General features: G+C 47.4%; 1 protein-coding gene across 50 annotated transcripts in view; it reads left to right on the forward strand.

The window, feature by feature from the left end:
• Positions 1-21,275, forward strand: part of CACNA1G (calcium voltage-gated channel subunit alpha1 G) — a 145,615-nt gene that overhangs the window by 73,767 nt on the left and 50,573 nt on the right. For 27 of the 50 annotated variants that reach the window (XM_086857334.1, XM_086857333.1, XM_086857336.1 and 24 more), the window contains exons 11-19: positions 4,727-4,878; positions 5,413-5,598; positions 6,713-6,827; positions 7,522-7,677; positions 11,795-11,863; positions 12,785-12,811; positions 14,661-14,754; positions 15,307-15,494; positions 15,615-16,061. In XM_086857334.1, the coding sequence (XP_086713460.1) occupies positions 4,727-4,878; positions 5,413-5,598; positions 6,713-6,827; positions 7,522-7,677; positions 11,795-11,863; positions 12,785-12,811; positions 14,661-14,754; positions 15,307-15,494; positions 15,615-16,061 (1,434 nt within the window). The remainder of the gene's footprint in view (positions 1-4,726; positions 4,879-5,412; positions 5,599-6,712; positions 6,828-7,521; positions 7,678-11,794; positions 11,864-12,784; positions 12,812-14,660; positions 14,755-15,306; positions 15,495-15,614; positions 16,062-21,275) is intronic. The other 23 variants (XM_086857327.1, XM_086857295.1, XM_086857299.1 and 20 more) reach the window with 3 other exon arrangements.

Here is a 21,275-nt window from a genome sequence, read left to right on the forward strand (position 1 = left end):
TCAGCAGACACCTTGTAGCCCTGTGTGCAGGGACATGTGGCATGTGCCCACATAGAAATGGAGCCTGTCCCTTCTGCCATCGGACATCTCACTCATGAGCTTCTACTCAGCTTTAAAAATAGGGGGAAAAAAGAAAGAAATGCATTACAGCCTATTTCTGAGTGCTGAAAAAGGGGCAAGGTGCTGGTCCAGCTTTGAGATACCTCATGAGGCACTCTGAGGACATCTTCCCTTGCTTCCTCCCATCCCTGCTGGCAGTGCCCTGCTTGGTGCCAGCCCTGAATCCTCCAGGCAGGGTGCAGAGGGCTTGCCCTCCTGGCTGCCACACTTGCCCCCTGCCAGGGAGGGTCAGGTCTGGGTGGGTGCCCAGGGCTTGCATCCTCTGCTGCCCCAATGCCAGTGCCAATATTTTCTGTCTGCTCTGATTTCATGTGCTGCCACAACTTGTCAATGTGCTGTTTGGTATATCAACAAATTGACACTACACAAACAGAAGGCTAACAGGGAATGATTTATCCAGGACAACACATCTGTGTGTCCAGCATGGCAAGATGTCCTGGAAACAAAATTCAGTATTTACCAAGGGCTTATCGGCAGAGCTGGTGTTTTGTACCACAGTTGAATTACACTTGGATCTCGCTCTTTCTGGATGTTGCTCGTTTAATCATAGGATGCTTTCCTTTTAATTAGGCACTGCTGCTACAGATGAGAGAATTAGCAGACTCATCTTTTAATGGAGAAGCTGAGGCTGTGGCAGCTGTGCTGTAATGGGGGTGGTGAGCAGAGGCTTTGTGCTGCTTAGAAACCCCAGGCACAGAATCCCCAGTTCATATCTGCACATCAGTTTCTGCTTCTTGAAAAACATCCCTTTTAGGATGGTCCTGAGGGGTTTATTTTTCCCCACAATATATCATTGAGTCGAAGGATGCTACTTCCCCCAGCTGCTGTGTTGTGGCCCTCAGAGAGAAAATCTGAGTGATTTTGCCAGCTCTTCTCCTCCCAGCCCAGTGAGGATCCATGGAGCTGGTTGTGTGCCAGGAGTCAGTGACTCTCTCAGGTACATCATGTCTAGAGCTGGTCAATAGTGTTTTGATTAGATTGTTATTGTCAGAAAATGGCAGTTTATCACAATTGAAGCTGTTTGTGGGAGAGGAGCAGTTTCAGTGAACTGGCCTCAAAAAAAACCCCAACTTTATTGGGATATGTTGTCTGAGGTGCTTGAAATGTCCACTTGGACAGTTGGGGAATAAAAAGTTCCATGTTCTTCAAGCTGACTTTTATTTATGTTTTTTAATTTTGTACTCTTTACAGTACAGAGCAAAGAGATAAAGGAATGGGGACTGAAACAGAGGGAAGAACCTCAAGATTTTGTGCACTGTGTTTTAGTTTCCCAAGTCTGAAATTTGGAATTCTTGTTTGGGATGGGATGATAATTTCAGTTCCCATGGGAGGGAATATCATGTTCCTGCTGTACTGTAATGAAGTCTCAGGAAAGAGGTCTCAGACATACTTGTGATTTCTCTAGAGTAGAAGCATCTTATAAAAAATCTCATTGTCTATATACATCTGTGGCTGAACAAAAATCCCATAGCTGGCATTCTTAGAAGGGTCTGAATCCCCACTGCCCAGCTGAGATTTCCTGGGGCAGGATCATGATCACAGCTCTTGGTACAAATAAATCCCAGTGGTGCTCATGGCAGGGGTGCCCCATGGACCAGCTGCAGCTCTGTGTCCCTTGAAAGGGATGGTGAGCTACCCTGGGGACCCCTGAGTGGGACTGAGGGTCTTGGGGGGATCCCTTATTCACAGATGGTTGTGAAATCCCCCAAGTAATTTGCATTGCCCCATCTCAGCTGTTTAGGGATGTGTAGTTTCCCAAAGCAAAATAACTCAGTCAATTTCAGCCAGGTCAGGTAGTGTGCTTCCAGTAGCTCAGCTTGCCCACCCCAGCAGAGCTCCAGACTGCTCTGGATCTCTTCTCTCTCTCTCTCCTCTCTTTTCTCTCTTCTCTCATTCTATCCACTTTGGCCAATTACCTTAGATTTTTGGATATTGATTCTCACCTCTGTTTCAGCAGTCCCCACTCTTCATTCTTACTATGTTTGCCCAGTGTCTCAGACATTAAAAACTGTTTCCTACATGAGAAATGGAAAAGAGTTTGTGGAGGAGGAGTGGGGGGCAGGCAGCTTTTTTGGGGTGAAGCAATGGGAGGCAGGTGGATTTGTGCTGCTGTGTCAGCATGGGCTGACCCATAGCCCTCAAAAGCCAGTGCCAGGGCTATTTGGGTGTTGGATATCTCCTGAGTTGGGTGGTCTGGGAGGGAAATTTCTCGGCCCAGAGGGGTCACAGCCTCTCCAGTGTGTGCCAAGGCTCCTGGGAGGGTAACAATGTAAGTGCTGCTCCCACTCTGCCTCCCCACATCACCCTGACAGCACATCCCATCTGGATTTGCACATTCCAACAATATCTCTGACCAGAAAGTGCCTGTGAAGTCCAAAGTTTCATTAATCCATGCTCTTAACATGTCATCCCTTCCAGGGCTGTTGGATTTTCCATGTCAGCCCCTACGAGGAAGGGATGTTGTGACTGCTGGAGATGTTTGGCAAGGGGTTTAACTGGGTTGTGCCTGCAGGGCCAGTTAGATCTGACAGTGCCACTGCAGAGGGGGAACAGAGGGTGGAAATCAGCCTTCAGGGTCCGGGTTAGTGGCACTGATGGATGAGGAGGAAATCTTCCAGGAGCACATCTCCTTTCCAGCCCTATCGCTGCGGTACTGATAATGGCACAGCCTGCCTCGGCACTGAGGCACTCATGAATGAGTTGGCATTTTTGTGGGAGTAATGTAGAATTGTAGCTGTTTCAAATTGTCCTGAGGTGCAGCTTGACATATAAGTTCCTGGCCTATTTATTACCCTGTGTCTGAGTGTTCCCATAGGTATTACAGCATTAAACCATGGCTGAATTTAATATTGGGAGCTGCAGCATTTGTATTTCAGTTGTAGATCAGTGAGCGGGTGGTCTGGGCTGTGTGCATGGTGTGTTTGGCAAGCTCTAGCCAAGGGATCTGTTCTTCAGCAAGGATGTTTGATGTATAAGTTGTGTTCAACACCCTCTTCTTTTTCCCTTTTTTTTTACATTTTCTTTTAAATGCTGCTGTTTCCTCCTTTGCTATGCTGTGTGATCACAAGCTCCTACCTATGGGAGAATAGATTACATCAGAGATAACATCATTCCAGTTTGGGTTCCTATCTACCCTCAAGCCAGGTTGGAGGAACTTGAGCTGCAGAGGCTGGGCCTGGGTAGTTCAACACTTGGAAACAGAGATTTGAATGCCTGCATCGATTTATCAGAGTTTTTTGCTGGCATGTATCTATAAACCCCTTGCTCACTGTAGTTTTTTGTGGCTCTGAAGAACACTTGACCAAGTGTTGACCCTGCCCCTGAGGTCTCCACTCTCGTGGTTGCCACAGTGCTGGGGCTAGGTCAAACCTTTCAGCCTGTGATGTGGTGTAGCAGCTCGTGGTCTGTCACAGGAAGTTTTTGGCCAGTCATGAATGTGATTCATGTAAGTGGAAGGTGCAGTCAGCTGCATGTGTTGCACATTGTCTTCTGCTCCTAGAGTGGCTGCTGTGAGCTTGCACATCTGCCATAACCTACCATGGTTATGGCCCAGGCATATAAAGCCACATGGGTGGTTACAAGTGGGGATTTAGACCAGCCAGAGCCAAACTGCCCCAGGGGAACCTCACAGCCACTGTGTGTGAGGTGTTCAGTGAGCTGTCAGCCCACTGCCCTGCGCCACCTCAGCACTGCTGTGACCCCACTGCCATCGGCCAGCAGGATGTCAGCTCCTGATTTTAATGAAGCCTTTCAGCAGAAACATGCAGCCATGTGTGGGGGTTAAATGGGGAGAAGGTATCTGATGTGTGGATTCTGTCTTTGCCGTTGACTGATGCCCACACAGATCAAAGCCACCGGGTTTTGTCTTCTGCCATATGTTTTCCAGTAATGCCCACCCACCTGTCAGGGAAAGAGAAGCACCTGCAGGCATTGTTGGGAACCCTCTGTGAAACATGCTAAAAAAGCATAAAAGGTATTAATTTAGGTCTGAGACTACCAAGGGTCTGTTTGTTAAGTTTTTGGGGTTTTTTCATATCTCTATTTTCAGATTGCCTGTCTGGAATGCCAGGACTGGGTGCTTCCTCAGTTGCAGATTTGGCACTGCCTGATAATGAGATTTTTTTTTTATTTTTTTGAGTAATGAGATTTTTTTGGGAGCCATTCTGGTTATATCACCTCAGATCTCTGCTTTTGAAAAATCTTAGCTCAAATCTTTTGATGAGGTCCTGAATAAAAAGACAGGCCCTAAAGGGATATTTATGTGAGAAAATGGTCTGACTTTCCCTTCTGCGTAAGGAGAATCAATGTGGGGGATGTAAAAGCATTAAGCCTCAGTACATGCTACTTCTGCCTAAATCTCCTGAGGTGGTACTAAAGCTCTGATGTCCAAATTTACCTGCTGGATTTACAATGGACTTCTAAACCTTATACACTCTGAAAGTATTTTCATTCCATGTCCTGGACTTTGAGTGAGCTATTGCCGTTTTCTCACCACATCATTAGCATGGGTATTCTCGCACTTGCAGTATTGGGGCTTGTGTTTCCGTGTGATTTTTTGGATATGGAGCTGGCTGTTTGTTTTCTCAATTTCTTCCTCTTTCCCCAGCCAGAGGAACTTACCAATGCCCTGGAGATCAGCAACATTGTCTTCACAAGCCTCTTTGCCCTGGAGATGCTGTTGAAAGTCCTTGTTTATGGTCCTTTTGGCTACATTAAGAATCCATACAACATCTTTGATGGGATCATTGTGGTGATTAGGTACAAACCTTGAGCTTTCTTTATGTGTGTTTCTCCTCATTTGGCTGTTTAATTAAACAGAAAGCGATGGAGATTTGGCAAAAATACCTTCCTGTGACACTTTAAACTTCTCTCTGTAATTAATGCACTTAGGCATGATTGCTAATACATATCTTGGGATTATTTTATGGTCATTTTAGAGAGAGGACGAAGCAGAAAGCTATCAGTCCCGATGTCCTGGGACAGTCTGGGATCCAAATGGCCCAACCAGTGCCTGATTAAATATCTCTGGTTTTTTTGGCACATGCAAAGGCTATAATTGCCCCTGCAGCTGCAGTCACTGATTTCCAGGCGTATTTTTGACACTCAAGTGGTCCTCTGCTCTTTGCAAGCCTGGACAGAGTCCAAATCACCGCGGGCATTGGCACTGCATCTCTGCCAACTTTCCATCTCTCTTCTCTCTGAATTTCACCTTCCCTTCGCTGCCTCTCCTCCAGGCCTTTGCAATTAGGCTTTGTCCTGTCATCTTGCATTGACATTTTTTGTCCTCCTCAGCGTGTGGGAGATTGTGGGCCAGCAGGGCGGGGGCCTCTCCGTGCTGCGCACCTTTCGTCTGATGCGGGTGTTGAAGCTGGTCCGCTTCATGCCAGCCCTGCAGCGCCAGCTCGTTGTCCTCATGAAGACCATGGACAACGTGGCCACCTTCTGCATGTTGCTGATGCTCTTCATTTTCATCTTTAGGTGAGTGTTTCCAGTTTTTCCTGTCCTGAGCTTGCTCTGGGTTTTTAGATGGGATCCCGTGGTGGGATGAGGACAGAGTCCATACCAGAACGTGGCTGAGCTGAGTGGTCCCAGAAACAGCATTGCTGCCTGTGGTTTATTGCCCTAAATTCTCTCACTTAGACAAATGAGATGTTTGTCTTGGCAAAATGGTTTAGAAAGAAAATCTTTCAGGCTGGCTGATTCCTTGACATCACCCCAAGACAGCAATCCCATTACTTACCAACTGGTAAGCCTGGTGCTAAAAATACTGCCAAGTAGAGGATGATGTTCCTAAAGAAATGTCAGACATGGTGGTACTTGTGCTTTTTCATGGCCTCATCTTCAGACAAGTAGAAATGTTAGAAACAGGGTTGGCGTAGCCCTGTATTTTTAGATTTTGGTCTAGATTTTGAGAAGAACCTTCTTCTACAGCCAACTGCAGTGTTTGAGCAATGCAGGCACTGGGAAGGCTGAAGAGAGTCAGTCTCTTCCAGGGGATAATGTCCCTTCTTCCAGTGAGACTCCAAAAGTGCCATTTGCTGCTGTGGTACTCAGTAGAGCTGTAAATAATTTGATTATTCAGGTTACTAGCAGAGAGCAGGGAAAAGCAGATTACTCTTTTAGTATCTATCCTTAATGAAAGGTATTCTGTTCTTCTGTCAAAATTGAAAAAGCTGTTTCAAGTCCCCTGATATATCTTATTCAGGCATTTCACAGAAATCCTTTTTGTCTTCCTAATTCAGTTGAAGCATATTTTGCTGAAAATGTGTCATTGCAAAACAGAAAGTCAAAACATTTTGTTTAGAAAATGTTGAAAGACAATGTTTTGACTTCCAAAAAACAAAGCAGAAGAAAAATAAGGAGCAGACATACTTTTTGGTTGAAACTCCTTGACAGATTTGACCTAGATTCACAACTGATTTGCGTGATCTCAAGGCATGTTTTTCAGTGAACAAAGAATCCATCTTTTTAAAAAAAAAAAAAAAGTAAAAAGGAATTGCCCAGGTGAAATCAAGAGACAGTCACTCTGCAGTTTGATTGCTGATTTGTGTGGTGGTCCCATTGTTGAGCCCCTGCTTCCTACCCTTTGCAGCATCCTGGGCATGCACCTCTTTGGCTGTAAGTTCGCTTCAGAGCGCGATGGTGACACTCTGCCCGACAGGAAGAACTTCGACTCCTTGCTCTGGGCCATCGTCACTGTTTTCCAGGTACAAAGTGGAAAATGCCACAACTGGTGGGCTTTCTGAGACTGCAAAGACTGGGGTTGGTTTCCAATGCATCCGACAGAGCTCAGTGAAGCTCCATGCCATGGAAAGAAGATGACCCAAAATCACAAGTGCAGGTTTATGGAGGCTTTCAGACTGTTTTCCAGACTAAATCAGAACCCTGCTGAGGAAGGGCTGCCAAGGCAGGAGGATCTTGTGTTTGCAGGGTATGGACTGGGTGGGTGAAAGTAAGTGCAGAGGGAAGGGGTGGAAAGGACGAGGTCAGGACCATTTGTAGTGGTGTTTCGACAAATAATGGAATCTGGTTTATAGCTGATATGTGCAGGTTTTTGTTATAGCAGCTCTGGGCCCTGTAACCCTGGGATCTGTAAAGGACTTTAAATCATCCTGGCTGACCAAAGGAAAGGTCTGACCAGTGTGATGTTACCCTCCCTTATGGCTGTTCTTGGACGTGGGGGACAGGGCAGTTTGCACAGGGTCTTTGCTGGTGGTTGGGAATCACAGGCTCTCTGGTCCTCTCTCTTCTCTGCTCAGAAGGGATTTATCCTCTTGTGCTTACAGCTACAGTGGATATACCCTAAAAGCAGGATGCTTGTCTGGCCTATCCACAGTGTGGACACCCAGCATGTTATCTATCCTCCAGTATCTCCATAGTCTGAATACCTTTCCTCTGCAGATTTTGACCCAGGAAGACTGGAACAAGGTCCTTTACAATGGCATGGCCTCCACCTCCTCGTGGGCTGCTCTCTACTTCATCGCTCTCATGACATTTGGGAATTACGTCCTCTTTAATCTGCTGGTGGCCATCCTGGTAGAGGGTTTCCAGACAGAGGTAATGTCCTCATGTTCATGCCTTGGCTTTCTTCTCGAGTTTTAGGGCCTCCAGATCCTGGAATCTGATTTCTGAGGTGGACACCAATACCTTGACAGAAGTGGTATGGGAAAAAAAGTGGGGTAAAATATTAGGTCATCTTCTTATATTTTTTCCTTCTTTTTTTTGTTTCCATAGCCATGGTGCAATTTAATACAGCAAGCCCTCTAAATGAAGGGCTTAAATGAAAAGCATTGTTAACATTAATGCAGGAGTGGGAATCGAGGGGTGAGTCAGGCACTGTGGATGGGATTGCTGCTATGACAGTCTCTTTGAAACAGTTTTCACCATGTTTGTCATCCAGATTAAAGGCCCCTCCTGAAAACTTACACAGGCTGGTAAGAGATTAGTGACATGATTATCTTTTTTCATTATATGCATTAATGGAGCTGTACCAGTTCCCAGCCCTGCAATGCTTAGTGTATTTTAAAGAACATGATTTCTGGTCTCTGCCATCTCCTTCCCCATAATGGGAGCTTCCATGGGACACCCTGCATTGCTGGAGGCTTTGAGGGGGCACGAGGTGCTTGAGCTCAACCTTTTTTCCATCCTACTGCCAATCCAACTGTCCAGCTCGGAGTGGGTGTGCATGTCACCTAGACCCCCTCAGACTGGGGGACCTGTGATGCTCACCCATTCCTGGCAAAAGTTTTCCAGCTGTTCAATAACACCCATAAGGGGAGGGGACCCTTACACCCTGCCTGGGGGGTTGGTTGGAGAGGTAAATACAACCTGAAACTCCTCACGGGGCTCTGCTTTTATGGGCTGTGCATCTATACACTATCTCTGATTTTTTTTAAAGCATTGTGGGGTGAATAAATATTATTTAAGATTTGTTGCATGTATATTATAATATCCTGGCACCCTATGAACAGAGCTGGTTTTATTATCATTACTATTTTTGCAAGTTTGGAGTTTAAATAGAGTCATACCAGGACATAGCAAGAAGAAATTTTTTGTTGGTATCGTCTCTCTCTCTGTGTTGGTGCTTTTCTTTTTTAATTGTTATTGTTGTAGCTGTTTCTGTCTGTAAATTCCCCCCCACCATTCAGCCAAAGGGACAATCACTGCTGGGTTGTCTTGAAGAGCAAAATGTTCCTTTGCCCAGTTCTCTCAAATAGCAAAAATGTTCCCTTGCCTGAGTGAGAAGAGGTACAAAGCTGCTTGTCTGCTCCTGGTGGCAGCTTCGAAACCCAACCTTTGTTCAATCTAGCAAATTGATCTTTGAAGGTCACCAGCACAGGAGATCACCTGGGGCACCCACTATGCAGAGAAAAGGGCCTTTAAATGCAGCAGCCCATTTGCCAGCCCCTGGCCCTTAAGGGAGGCTGGTTCCTCTGCTCCTTGGCTCAGCCTGGTTTGCCATGCAGTGTGCCTCTTCCTGGGCAGCAAATTATCCCTTGCTTTGTGCTGCGGTGCAGCTCCCTGTAAAGTCATGTCCTGGCTTAATGTGTTGTGGTTTTATTCCAGTAATTATGTCCTTGAGGGTATGGCTCCCCTGCAGTTAGGGAAGTGCCTGTGACACTCCTCAGATTTGTTCTTGGCTGTTTTCTGCAGCAGGACTGCCCCCAGTCTCCTCTGCCAGGGCAGCGCTGGGCTGGTCCAGGCCAGCTCCAGGATATCTGTGTAAGCTGAAATGTGCTTTAAGTGCTGTGTAAATCAGGGAGGAACCTCGGATTTGGGACAGCACTGGGACAGCCTGAAGCCAGTGATGCTTTTGCCAGTATTGAGGTGAGCACAGGGACCAGGAACCAGTGGAGTCCCTGAAGACCAAGCCCAGGTTGTCAGTCCTGTGCAGCCATGACAATTTTAACAAACTCACACCATATTTCTATAATTTGTGCCTCTGATTATACTTCTATTTTATATCTCAGGCTTGGATGACAGCTTTTCCATAATAATCTTCCTTCCACATCCTAGTTATTCTGAGTTCTCTACATTCTTCCAGTAAGGTGCAATGGCACCAAGAGATCCCTTGGCACAACCCAGGTTTCCTGCAGCAGACTGGGAGCAAATATCTCTGGAGGTCAGGCCCCAGGTCTGGCCTTGCTGGTTTATGTTTATTCAGCTTTGCTGCTGTGTAGCTTTGTGAACAGATCACACTCTGGTTTTTGCAAGCCAGCACAGAGAGGATCCTCTCCTAAGCAGAATTAATAGAGAGATCATCTCTCGCTGTAAACAAACCCCGGCATCCACTGCCCGTGTCTGCATTTGACTCTTCTGAGTCGAGTTTGTTGGTTTGGTGGCTTTTTTTTCCATTCTCCTTCAGATTTCTGGGCTGAAACACAATCCTGGGGCTGCTGCCTTTATCTCCCTGGTCCTTGAGTGCCTTTCCTCAATCCACAAGCATCTCATTAATATTAGTAAATGGCTTTGAAGCCCCAGTTGCCAGGCAGAAGATGACTATAAGCAGCTGAAAAACTAAAAGGTCCTCTTCCAAACTTTAAATACAGAGCAATATATTTTGTAGGATTGAGGTGGAGGTTTTTTCCCCATTTTTTCATTTGATATGGTAACCAGCTTCTCTCATGCAAAAGGCACAGGTAGGACTTATTACCACGAGGTTATTTTTGACTGCACATTCTCTGGTTGAATTGGACCCTGGTGTTGGTGTGGGGAAGGTGAGCAGGGGATTCCATTTGACTGAGCTGCTAATTGGAAATTGCTGCTGGACCACTCAGGTGCCTGCCTTGGAGACTTCTCTCTGAAGCAAGGAATGACTCCTCTTTGTCAGGCATAAAACTCCTCTCCTGTGGGAATCTCCAATAGTGTTATCTCCAAGGTGTATTCTTCCATTGGTAATCCTCCCAGTTTGTGTCCTGTTGTCCCCATCTGTCCTCACTCATGGGTTTGATCCTTCCCCCCCTTTGTGCCCTGCTCCCTCCCTGGCACCTCAGGTCCTCCAGCCTCTCTCTCCTTTCCTCTGCAGGACACTGCCTGCTCTCTAGAGGTAGCATCCTTGGGGAAATATGGATGTTTAATTTCTTCTGGGCTTTCACTGGAGGGAACAGTCCGTCCTCCTGCAGGGGGAATTTTGGATGGTGTTTTTCTTGCATCCCTTGCCCATTGGCTTCAGTGGGATTTTCCTTGTGAAAGAAAAAGTTTCCATCTTTTCCCTTTTGATGGCTTTTCCATCTCTCTCTCTGTTACAAGCAAAGATTTTAAGCATCCATCACATTGCTGGCCAGTCCCTAAACTCTTCATCCCAGCCTAGGCTGGGATGAGTTTTGTAACCATTTAGTGACCAGAGGAAAGATCCATTGCCCTGTAGGCAAGAAAGTCAGCTGGTGGGATAATCTGTGCCCTGCTGCTGCAGCATGGAACCTCCTGATGGGACAGGACCAGGCACTGCCACACTGCTGAAAATTGCTGAGGAATATTGGGAGAGCCACCCCTGAACAAGGAGAAACACAACAAGGTGAAAAATGATGTCTGTTTTCCAAGTGGGCAGGGAAAGGCTGACTTCTGGTGCTGTAAAATGTTGGGGTCATGGGTGTGACAAAAATGTACAGGGCTGTGCTGCTCTGGCTGCAGACCCCTTGTATAAACTGCTGATTTAAATGGGTGTCTCCACTAAAAGGGCTGAGCAGGGGTCTGAACTCAGAGCAGACTGTGTCTCTCCTTAAATTGGTACTTCGCCTGCAAGAGCACTGATATTGTGTTAATCAAACATTCATTAAAAGCCTCCATTGCTGCATAATGAAGGTGTAATAAATAAAGATGCTATTATACAGCTGCAAAAAAAAAAAACAAACCCATGTTTTCAATAATTAGCTGGTGTTTCATTAGCGCAATTATCACTTAGGAGCTGAAGCAAGCTCTGTTCGAAACACTTAATTTAAAGAGTGCAAGGCTGGTTCCTTCAAAGGGCTTCTTTCTACCTGAGATCTCCCACTTTCTCCCTGTGCTGAGTGGAATGGATCCAGTGCCTGGCCACACACTGCCCTCCTCCCCGTTCCCCTCTGCTTCCCTGCCTCTTCTGTGTTTTTTGATTCCCCACTCAGTCCTGCTTTTGAAACTGAAAATTGAACCCCACCTTCCCCTTCCTCCCTCTTCCCTCCCCACATTTCTCCTTCAGGAGATCTCCAAGCGAGAAGAAGCGAGTGGGCAGTTAAGCTGTATTCAGCTGCCTGTCAACTCGTCGGGGGTACGTACAGCACATCCCACCACCACTGTGCTTGTCTCTCTCATGGTGCCTGGTCACACACTGTGGTGCTGTTCTCATCGTAGTAGCTGTCATTCTTTTGAGGTCTATTTGGGTGTTTTGGAAGTGTTTTTTTGGTTTTTCTTTTCTTTTCTTTTCTTTTTTTTTTTGTCACCCTCATTGTTGAGTCAGCCCTGATTTTAAGTCCCTTCCTTCTTTGAGGGACCCAGCTAAATTAAGGTGGGTGCTTCCAAGTGGCTGATGTGGCTCCAGCCAACAGCACTTGCTGACCCTGTTCTGGATGCCTGCCTTGGGGAAGGCTCCCCAAGGGGCTGTCACAGCCTCTCCAAGGCACAGTCCTGTCCCAGGGACCTCCCTGGGGCTGTGGATGGTGATGCTGATTGCAGGGCACACCTGCCAAGGCTCCCTCATGCAGGCAGGGGAGGATGCCCAGGAGTGAAGGGACCTGGAATCAAACCTGTTTTGATAGGTGTGTGTGTGTTGATGTGTGTGTGGGAGTCCTGTGCTCTGCAAGGCAGGGTAGGACAGCAGCAGTTACCCTGTGGTATGTCCCAGAAAGGCTGGTGGGAATGCTGAGACTGCTGGCACGATGCCACACGACAGGATGTGAAATTGTCCCGTTCAGGTCTGAAGAAGCCGCGGATCTCTGAAGCACAGCACACCACAAACCTCACCCTTCTGCCAAACTCATCTCTCTCTTTACCACTCACTTCCCTTTCTGTCCTTTCCAAGAAGCCTGGCTTTTCCCTCAGCCCAAAAGCCCTTTCCCCTCATATCCCAGTGTGTCAGTCCCTTTTGGTACACGCTGGTTTAGTCACTGTACTGCCTGGTCCAGCTTGGCATACTCTCATTTCCCAAAAGGATTTTAACTCCCTGTTCTCTCATAACCCCTTTTCTATCCAGAAAGGCAAACTGGGAGTACAAGAACAGGTAACGGGGCAGCAGCAGCGGCTACGAGATGTTTGCCTGCACCGTCCTGAGTCTGGCACGTGGTGTTTGGGAGGGGATGCTCACTGCCCTCCAGACATGGGGTTTGGTGCTGGGGAAGGGGGTGGGAAGTTCCCACATAGCTCTGCTCTCCCCTCTCGGCACACGTCTCATTGTGCCCCCTTAAAACTTCCTTAGGGCTGTTGAAGAGCACTCCAGGAATACAAATCACGTAAAATTCTTCCCTGTATTTATTTCTTTTTAGTAACCCATTAGGGAGAATGAGTAATTCCTGGCAGGCCTGCTGACAGGCTGAGCTGGGAGCCTCTGTGGGGAGTGTACCTGGAGCCAGCTGGAGGCCCTGCTCACACAGAGATTGGATCTGACTCCAGGAAAGCTCAGGCCAGCCTGACTTTACTGCTCTCCCTTGCAAGGTGCATTCCTGAACTTCTCAGACTGCGTGCTGCAGGAGCTTCCCTGAAAAGCACAGAAGTCCTGGATCCTCAGGAGGGGAAATTTTGAGTCAACACTTCACATCACACTCTCTTTTGCCTTAAAAATATCTCTGAGTATCCAGCCTGCCTGCAAAAAAATAGCTTTATAGTTTAGTAACCCCACACTAAATAGGTGGAGGGGGAATATTGGGGCTCATCCCTCTGGGATTTTGCACAATAATGAGGTGTGGGGCACTGATCTGTGTTGGATTAAACTCTTCCTCCTGTCCCATGCTGGGGTCCTGAGATTTTACAGTCAATGAGTACCCTAGCACCAAACCTCAGCAGTGCTGGCCAGGGCTCCTGCAGAAGCAGCTTAGCCTTGGTGGGGTTTTCTGGGGCTCCTGGGCTCTCACTGCTAAAGTGAGGATCTGCTTGGCTTCTCCCATCCCAGCATCTTTCCCCCTTTCCTACCTCTTCTCCATTGTGACAGGGCTTGGTGCCCTTTGCCAGAGCAGTGGTTTCAGCCATGAATCCTCCTCGTTTTGGATGGGTATCGATGGTTCTGGCGAGCACCTCTGCCCCTCTTAGGTGTATCCTGACTATACCACACCCTAAGTGCCTTTCTGCAGTGCCAATGGACAGAACCAGGGTCTGTGCCACAAGACCCAGCAAGAACCCAGGCACCACACAGAGAACAATGGTCAACATCATCTTCCTCTGCCTGAGGATGGATGCCTGTCAGAGCAGGCAGGCCTCGCTCAACCACTGACCTTCAAAATGATACAGCAGAATTTAAACTCCCCAAATGATCCAGTGTAAATCTCCAAAACTCTTGCTCCTCTTGTGTGTGGTAGCTGGGAGGGAAAGGGTTCCTCGTGGCAGTGGATGTTGGGTTCTGCCACCTGGATCCCCTCTATGCTGATGCAGCATCCATAGACACATCACGTTTGTCACATTGGAAATTCGGGGTCTGTTGTGCCCTTTCTGAACCCTGGATTGCTCCATCAAGGCATCACTAAAAACAGCCACACTCAGCCAGTTTTAGGTGTATTAATTCAGAGACAGTAGGATCATCCTTTGTCCCCAAATTGATCATCAATATCAGTCCTTCCCTAACATCTGCCACGTATGCAATTCCAGCAGCAAAAATTAAGCCAGAGTTTGGTTTTTTCTCCTGATCCCTTTCTGGGACCGTGTTTGGAGACAGAGGCAATCCGTCTTCCTGGTAGGAGGTTAATTAGTCTGTGGTATAAACCTGTGCATGCGTCATTTTGTGGAAGATGATGTTGCATCGTGGTACGAAGTTCAGTGGATCTGTAAGGTGTGGTGTTGGACACGGGAATCCGTATTTGAGAGGGCTGTTCATGCACTGTGGCCCCTCAGCCTCCTTGCTGAAGCCTTCTGTTTTGCTCCAGGGTGATGCTTCCAAGTCTGATTCCGAGGGGGATCTCTTCCCCCGCAGCCTGGAAGAGGAGGGAGAACTTAAGAAAAACTTGTCAAATCCAGCCTGTGAGTAATAACCCTGGGAAGACAGACCCTTCCACAGAAACCTTGCTTTGCTGTGAAAACAGTGTGTCGGAAAGGAAAAAAAACCCTCCTAGAGGGAATGCTGTAGTCCCAGTTGTGTCATGCTTGACTTTGCAGCAGGTTTGGGGTGGGACTGTGGGATGCAGGCAGGGAGAGACATGATTGCATTCAAACTGTTAATTTCCCCATCAAGCCCCAGGTCTGGGGCTGTCTCTGCTGGAGGAGTTTGGAGAAGGACGATGGAGGGAGTGGGCAGGAAATTCCCAGGGTTGGAGCCAGTGGGCGGTGATTGGAGGTTGAAGGGCAGCAGGTGACATTTTTGGGTGTTCTCTCCTCTGCCATTGATACCTGATCCCATTGACACCTGGTTCCATTCCTGTTTGACGACCCAATTCTCCAGAAAGGCTTGTTTGCCCCCATCTCCCTGACACTCAGAGCAGAGCCCTACCTGCACAGCAGCTGTGCCTGCCCATGAGCAGGCTGTAGGTGTTCCCCCTCGAGGTGTTCCCCCTAAACCCCGTTCGTCTCTTCCAGTGATGGCCTTGAGCGACCACCCGGAGCTGAAGACGAGTCTGACGCCTCCGCTCATCATCCACACGGCCGCTACGCCCATGCCCATGCCGAAGAACGCCGTGTTCGGGGATGGAGCGCAGGGCTACGAGTCCCGCCGGGCCAGCGGTGTCTCCACGGAGCCCGTGGCCACCTACGAGCTCAAGTCCCCGGTACTCGCATCACCTCTCCCCGCGGGTGTTCAGCGCATCCCTGGGGGCTGTCCGTCCATCCGCCGGCCTGGGGCTGGTGGCACAGATCTGATGCTGTCCCTGTCCTTGTCCTTCCCACAGCCCAGCACCCGCAGCTCCCCGCACAGCCCCTGGCGTGCCAGCAGCTCCTGGAACAGCCGCCGCTCCAGCTGGAACAGCATCGGCCGGGCCCCCAGCCTCAAGCGCCGGGGACAGAGCGGTGAGCGCCGGTCGCTCCTGTCGGGGGAAGGCAACGAGAGCTCGGAGGAAGGGGACAGCTCGGATGAGGAGCACTCCAGCCGGGCCGGCAGCTTCAATGGCTCTTTGCCTCACCGCATGGAGTCTCTGGAAACAAAAGGGTCCTTTGACCTGCAGGATACTTTGCAGGTGCCTTCCCTGCACCGCACCAGCAGCATGCACAGCACCAGGACGTCTGTCTCCGAGCACCAGGACTGCAATGGCAGGAGCTCCCCGGGTCTGCTGCTGCGCCAGCTCCACCTGGATGAGCCCCACCAGGATGGGGATGACGGCGATGATGAAGGCAACATGGTAAGGAAAGCACCGCGTGCTCGTTTTGGGCTTCATGACTTGTCCAAACAAAGCTTGTCACGGTCTCAGGAGTGCACAAGTGGGTGCAAAAGGGGTTATGTTTCACCATCACTACCAGACCAGTCACCCAGAAGGTCTCTAGGCAGTGGGTGCTCTCAGAAATGGGATTGGTATCCAAGTATTACAGTGCAGTATCAGATGGCTCATGATGGAGATGTCAGGGCAAAACTGCCCAGGTTCCACTAAATCATGCAGAGTGATGACTATTAGAAATATATGCTTTTCTGGAATGTTTTTTTTTTTTCTTTGTTTTGTTTGTTGTTTTTGTGTGTGTGTTATTGCTTTTTAAAGCAAAACAAGTAAGTCTCCTTGCTTTGCAATTGTTATTCAGTTTTCTGCCCCCATACCAGCAGCAGAAAACTTTTATAGGAAAAGAAAGCATGGCTTGGTCCCCCATTCCCGTGGCAGAATTAATCCCATGGAGATGATGGTAATTTCAGAGGCTCTGCATTAATTTATATCTGAAGAGGCATTTCACTGATGAGTGTCTCTTTCACAGACCTGAAAAGTGTCATTTAGGAAATAGAAGCTGAAAGGACTGCAAGTGTAGGGAAGGGATGAGGGTTCCTGGTCCTTGTTTCACATGGATGTTTGTATCTTAAAGGGGAAAAAAGGGAATCTGGCTGCTTTTCCAAAGTTGTTTGCATGACTGGCAGAGTGGGGCTTGAGCTGGGCGTGAGGGTGTCGCAGTTCCGGCTGTCATGTGTGCATTGGGGCAAGTTTTGGAGTGTTTCCTGCTCTTTCCAGATTATCTCTTTGTTTGATTGTACCTTGTTCTGAGATTTAAAAGTGTGATGTTCTGATGTGTCATCCCCAGGGGTGACTGTTTCTCTTAGGGGAGCAGATGGGGTTAGTAAGCAGGGGCTGTTCTGAGAACAGGAAAGCTGCAGATTGTGGACATGATTTTAGTCTTTTTCACTGAGTTTATTGAATGAAAATGGAATTGGGATCATGTGAAGGGATGCAAAAGGTGGCATTGACTCCAGAGTCCTCTGTTCCTTACAGGAGGAGAAGGAGAGTTAGTGCTGGCAGAACACACTCAGCCATGAATGGCCTTTGGAAAAAGCCATTATCCCATTACATCTCCAGCATGGATCCTCAGCCTGGGATTTTTACTCATTGTCTTAACCTTCTTTTTAACTTCCATAAAATAAATTGAATTTTTAAGAAAAGGAGCAGTAATTATTTTTTGAAAAAATCCCCCCTATTAAAAGTGTTGAAGAGACCATGCTCTTTATTGCTAGCTAGGGATTTTTTTTCCTCATGCTCCAACATCTGCTGCTTTTCCAGCTCACCTGATCCAACCATCCCACCAGTCCCTTCCTTTTTACCCCCCAGGATCAAAAGCCAGCAGTCCCCCTTGTGCTGGGTGTGCTGTGATGTGTCCCTCCACTCCCAGCCAGTGCTGCCAATGAGTTGAATCAGATTTTTTAATTTTTATCATCTGCTTTTAGCATAAACCAAACATCATCCTCTGTGTACTGAGGCCATGGAGAGTGTAATCACCTCAATACCCTCCCATGGAATGGTCAGAAGCAAATGCCAAGGGGAAGAATTGACAGAACAGGGGAAATAAATTGTCCCAGCCCAGGGGATAGCCACAGCTGGGATATGTGCAGCTGGCTGGTGCCTTCCCCGTGCTCTGAAATATGTCTCCACTGCAAATCACTAAACCAGATGGATAGAAAAATATTGCTTAGATTAGCAAAATGAGCCCCCAGATTGCAGGGCTCCACTCCTCACATTTGGGGGGAATCTTTGCTCCTAAATTAGACAAAGTCAGGAGGAAAAAAAAAAAATTGAATTTTAAATGGAAAAAAATTAAATACAAAACTCCCCATCAACAAAAGAAGAGAAGAATTTGCCTATTACTCAGATCAAAGTAATCCTAAATATGCTGTTCTGCATCAAAGCTTTGCATCCCTCCTTGCTGCCTGGATTTGATTGTCTCTGTGCAGAAATTAAAGGAAGAGCAAAGGCTTCATCTGGATTTCCCAGGCTACCCCTATATTAGTGCAGCTCTGTTGCCTTCGATGGGTATATTCTGAATTTCCATCCCTCTGAGGGGCCAGAATCAGGCCCCTGACAGCTTCTCTCCCCAGAACCAGGAAGCCAGGGGGGCTGAAATCTGTTTTTTATTGCATTACTGCAGACAAGGAGTCTCTCACAGAGAGAGTGATCCACAGCTTTCTTGGGTACACATGGCTGTGATTGGCATCAGGGATCTGCTGCCAGGTCTTTGTTGTTTCCAACTGCTGGATTTTAGACACTTTTGGGCACTTTCTACCCAAATTTCTCAGTGCTCATAGCAGGAAGAAAGGGAAATATTGAATATGCAACCAATATGTCCCCTCCCCTCCCCAAAACCTCACTGCATTTTACTATTGCAGCCCCTTTCCCCTTGCATATTCCACTTTTTCTCTGTGGCTTGTGGTCCAGCCACTCACAAACCCTCTCAGCCTGTCCCTGTTGCATATTAAAATTAAATAATTGAGTCCTGAGTGCCTCTGTGCAGCTTCCAGCTTGCCTGGAGGTCCTCTGCTGCTCACAGAGCATTTTTCAGCAGTTCCCCCATCCTCATAATAAATCTTGTATAAATCTAAGCCTCTCCCTTACTCTGAGGAGTGCATCAGTCATCTTTTATTGCCCACTGCCTTCATCCTACCCTCAGAAGTGCATTAATATCTGAAATTCCTAAAAATAATAATTTAAACCCCAGCTATTTATCAGCAGCTCTCATTGCTGTGGGATTGAGGGGCTCCATTCCCACTGCTGCCTGTTAGCACCCAGCATCTTCCCACGTCCTGGCTCCTGCTGCCTTCGGTGAGGGATTTGGAAGGGCTTACCCAGGGAGATTTTGTCCAAGTCACTGGCAACTGAATTAAAGATTGGTTTTCTTCTCCCCCCACGTCTTTATTCATCCTGTGCAGGTGTGGTTTATGAACAAATAGATGTGATTTCAGCCTCATAACTGATATCTCACTTGGAACATAATGCAAGTTTGAGCAGCAATCAGCCCCATTTTCAGCTTGGACCTGGTCTGGACCACTCTGGGAAAGCCTTGGATGGGGCTGAGGCTGGAAACACTTGAGCTTTATTTCAAAAACACAAACACCTTACCTTTGGCTCAAATTAACTGAACTCTGCTGTTCCACTGGTGGAAATATGGAGTAATTCCTCTGAGTTTAGGTTTCTGGGGATGTACTTCTGCCTCCTTTGAGCAGCCAGACTGCAGCCCCAGTTCAGCCCTGGTGCTCACCCTTACTGTAACCCACTGAATAGAGACATGATGGAAGATCACTTTTTGGCTTTGTTATTTGATTTAGCCCATGAACTGCAAGTTGCAACAATTAGCCAAACCCCAAAATATCTTTGGCATTAAAATTGAACAAAAGGAATATAAAGAAGCATTCTGTGCTGCTGACGTATTACCATTCACTACAAATCCCCTTGATAAATACCAGAACTGCTTTGAATAATAGATACTTCTGGAAACCTTCCAGCTCACAAGATGAACTGGACTGAGTTGTAGCTATTATTCCATGTCCAGAGGCTAGGGTAGCAATCAAAAAGTCACAGCTTTGAGCAGACTCCTGATTTTTATCCATTTATTTACCTTTGTAAAATCTGTTAGTAATTTGACTAACCAGGCTGCTTGAAGAGCTAATGCAACCCCAAGGATGCATGCTCTATTAAATATAGTTTGGAGAGAAGGAAGAAGTTCTGACTCCTTGCCTGAAGCTGGGAAAGGGATGTGAGAACATCCAAGACAACCAAAACCCCACTGGTGTGTGGTGCATGGCCTGTGTGTGTAGAAGTTGAGGGAAGGATGGATGGCTGAAGGAGCAGGATAGAAAGCTCTCACTCTTCTTTTTGTTATTCAAACTTTTCTTCTTACTTGCCCAAGGTGATTTTCATTTTCTGAAGGGTTCAGGTTGTCACCAAGGGCTTTCATTAAAACAAGCACTACACTAGTTATTCCCCATCACTAATGAGACTCCAGGCTGGGTGACTGTAGGAAGAGAAAACACTGCCTCCACTCCACTCAATTGCCCTAACAAATCCCATTTTTACAGTCCAGACTGCTTCAAGTGCTAACAGTTTGCCTCAAAAGGAATTATCCCCTCCCTGTTTTCAAGAGGCAACAAATAAAAGTGCCTTAGTCCTGGAGCGTGGGTGCTCCTGAGGTGTGAGGGTGATTCCTGTACTGTCCTTCACACCTCTCTGTGTCCTCATGGCCCTTAACTCTCTAGAAGAAGCTTCAAAGAGCTCATACATTCATATTTCCAGGTCTGCCCATCCAAGCCCAGGTGGCAGCAGAGAAATAAGGCTTATGAAAGAGCAAGAATTGTTTTTTCTGTATCTGCAGAGCACTCTGGTTACAGTGCACACACCTGTCTGTGCATTTATCTTCTGGTGCTCTGATGTGGAAGGGCTGGGGGAGCCCTGGTGTGGTGAGCAAGGTGTTGGCCTGGCTTTTAAGGGTTGCCTATGCACAGGGTGCCAACACTGCTTTGCCAGTGGGATTAAAGATTTTCCTTTGGAGGTCTATGGATGAGAAGGTGAGAAACAAGTTGCAGCCTGGATGAGGCTTCCCCTCAGCATCCAATTTTTGATGTCTTTGGTTGACTTGTTGGCTCAGGCTTTTGCAGTCTGCCCTCCTGAACTGACCTTGCAGGCAGTCTATAACATAAGTATGCATGGCTGAGGATGTGCTGTGGTTTCAAGCAGGAATTAATTTGCAGGAATTGGATGGCCCATGTTCATGCAGCTCAGGCTGACCTTAGTGTTCCCTTCTGGCTTTGTAATCTCATCCTGAATGGAAGGCAGACAATCACCATTGTGTTCCTGGACCAAAACTTGGGCCTCAAATGATTTTTTCAGCTTTCTGCTGGTGCATGGGCACAGGGCTTGGCCCAACAAGCAGCAGGAATCCTTCCCTCTGCTCCCTTTATAACCTTTGACATAAGCATTCTGTATTGTTTTAAAAAAAAACAAACAAAAATACCCCACAAAAAAATCCCTAAAATACCTTAGAAGATTCAGGCAAGCACCTGATCAGTATTTGGAGGGACTGAGTGGGTTATCATTCCTTTGGACAAGGATTTTGTTTGTCCTCTTTGATAACTGTGTGCCAGATGCAGTTACCACACA

The sequence above is a fragment of the Cyanistes caeruleus genome, chromosome 19 (assembly GCF_971803275.1).
Source record: "Cyanistes caeruleus chromosome 19, bCyaCae1.hap1.1, whole genome shotgun sequence".
Taxonomy (NCBI): domain Eukaryota; kingdom Metazoa; phylum Chordata; class Aves; order Passeriformes; family Paridae; genus Cyanistes; species Cyanistes caeruleus.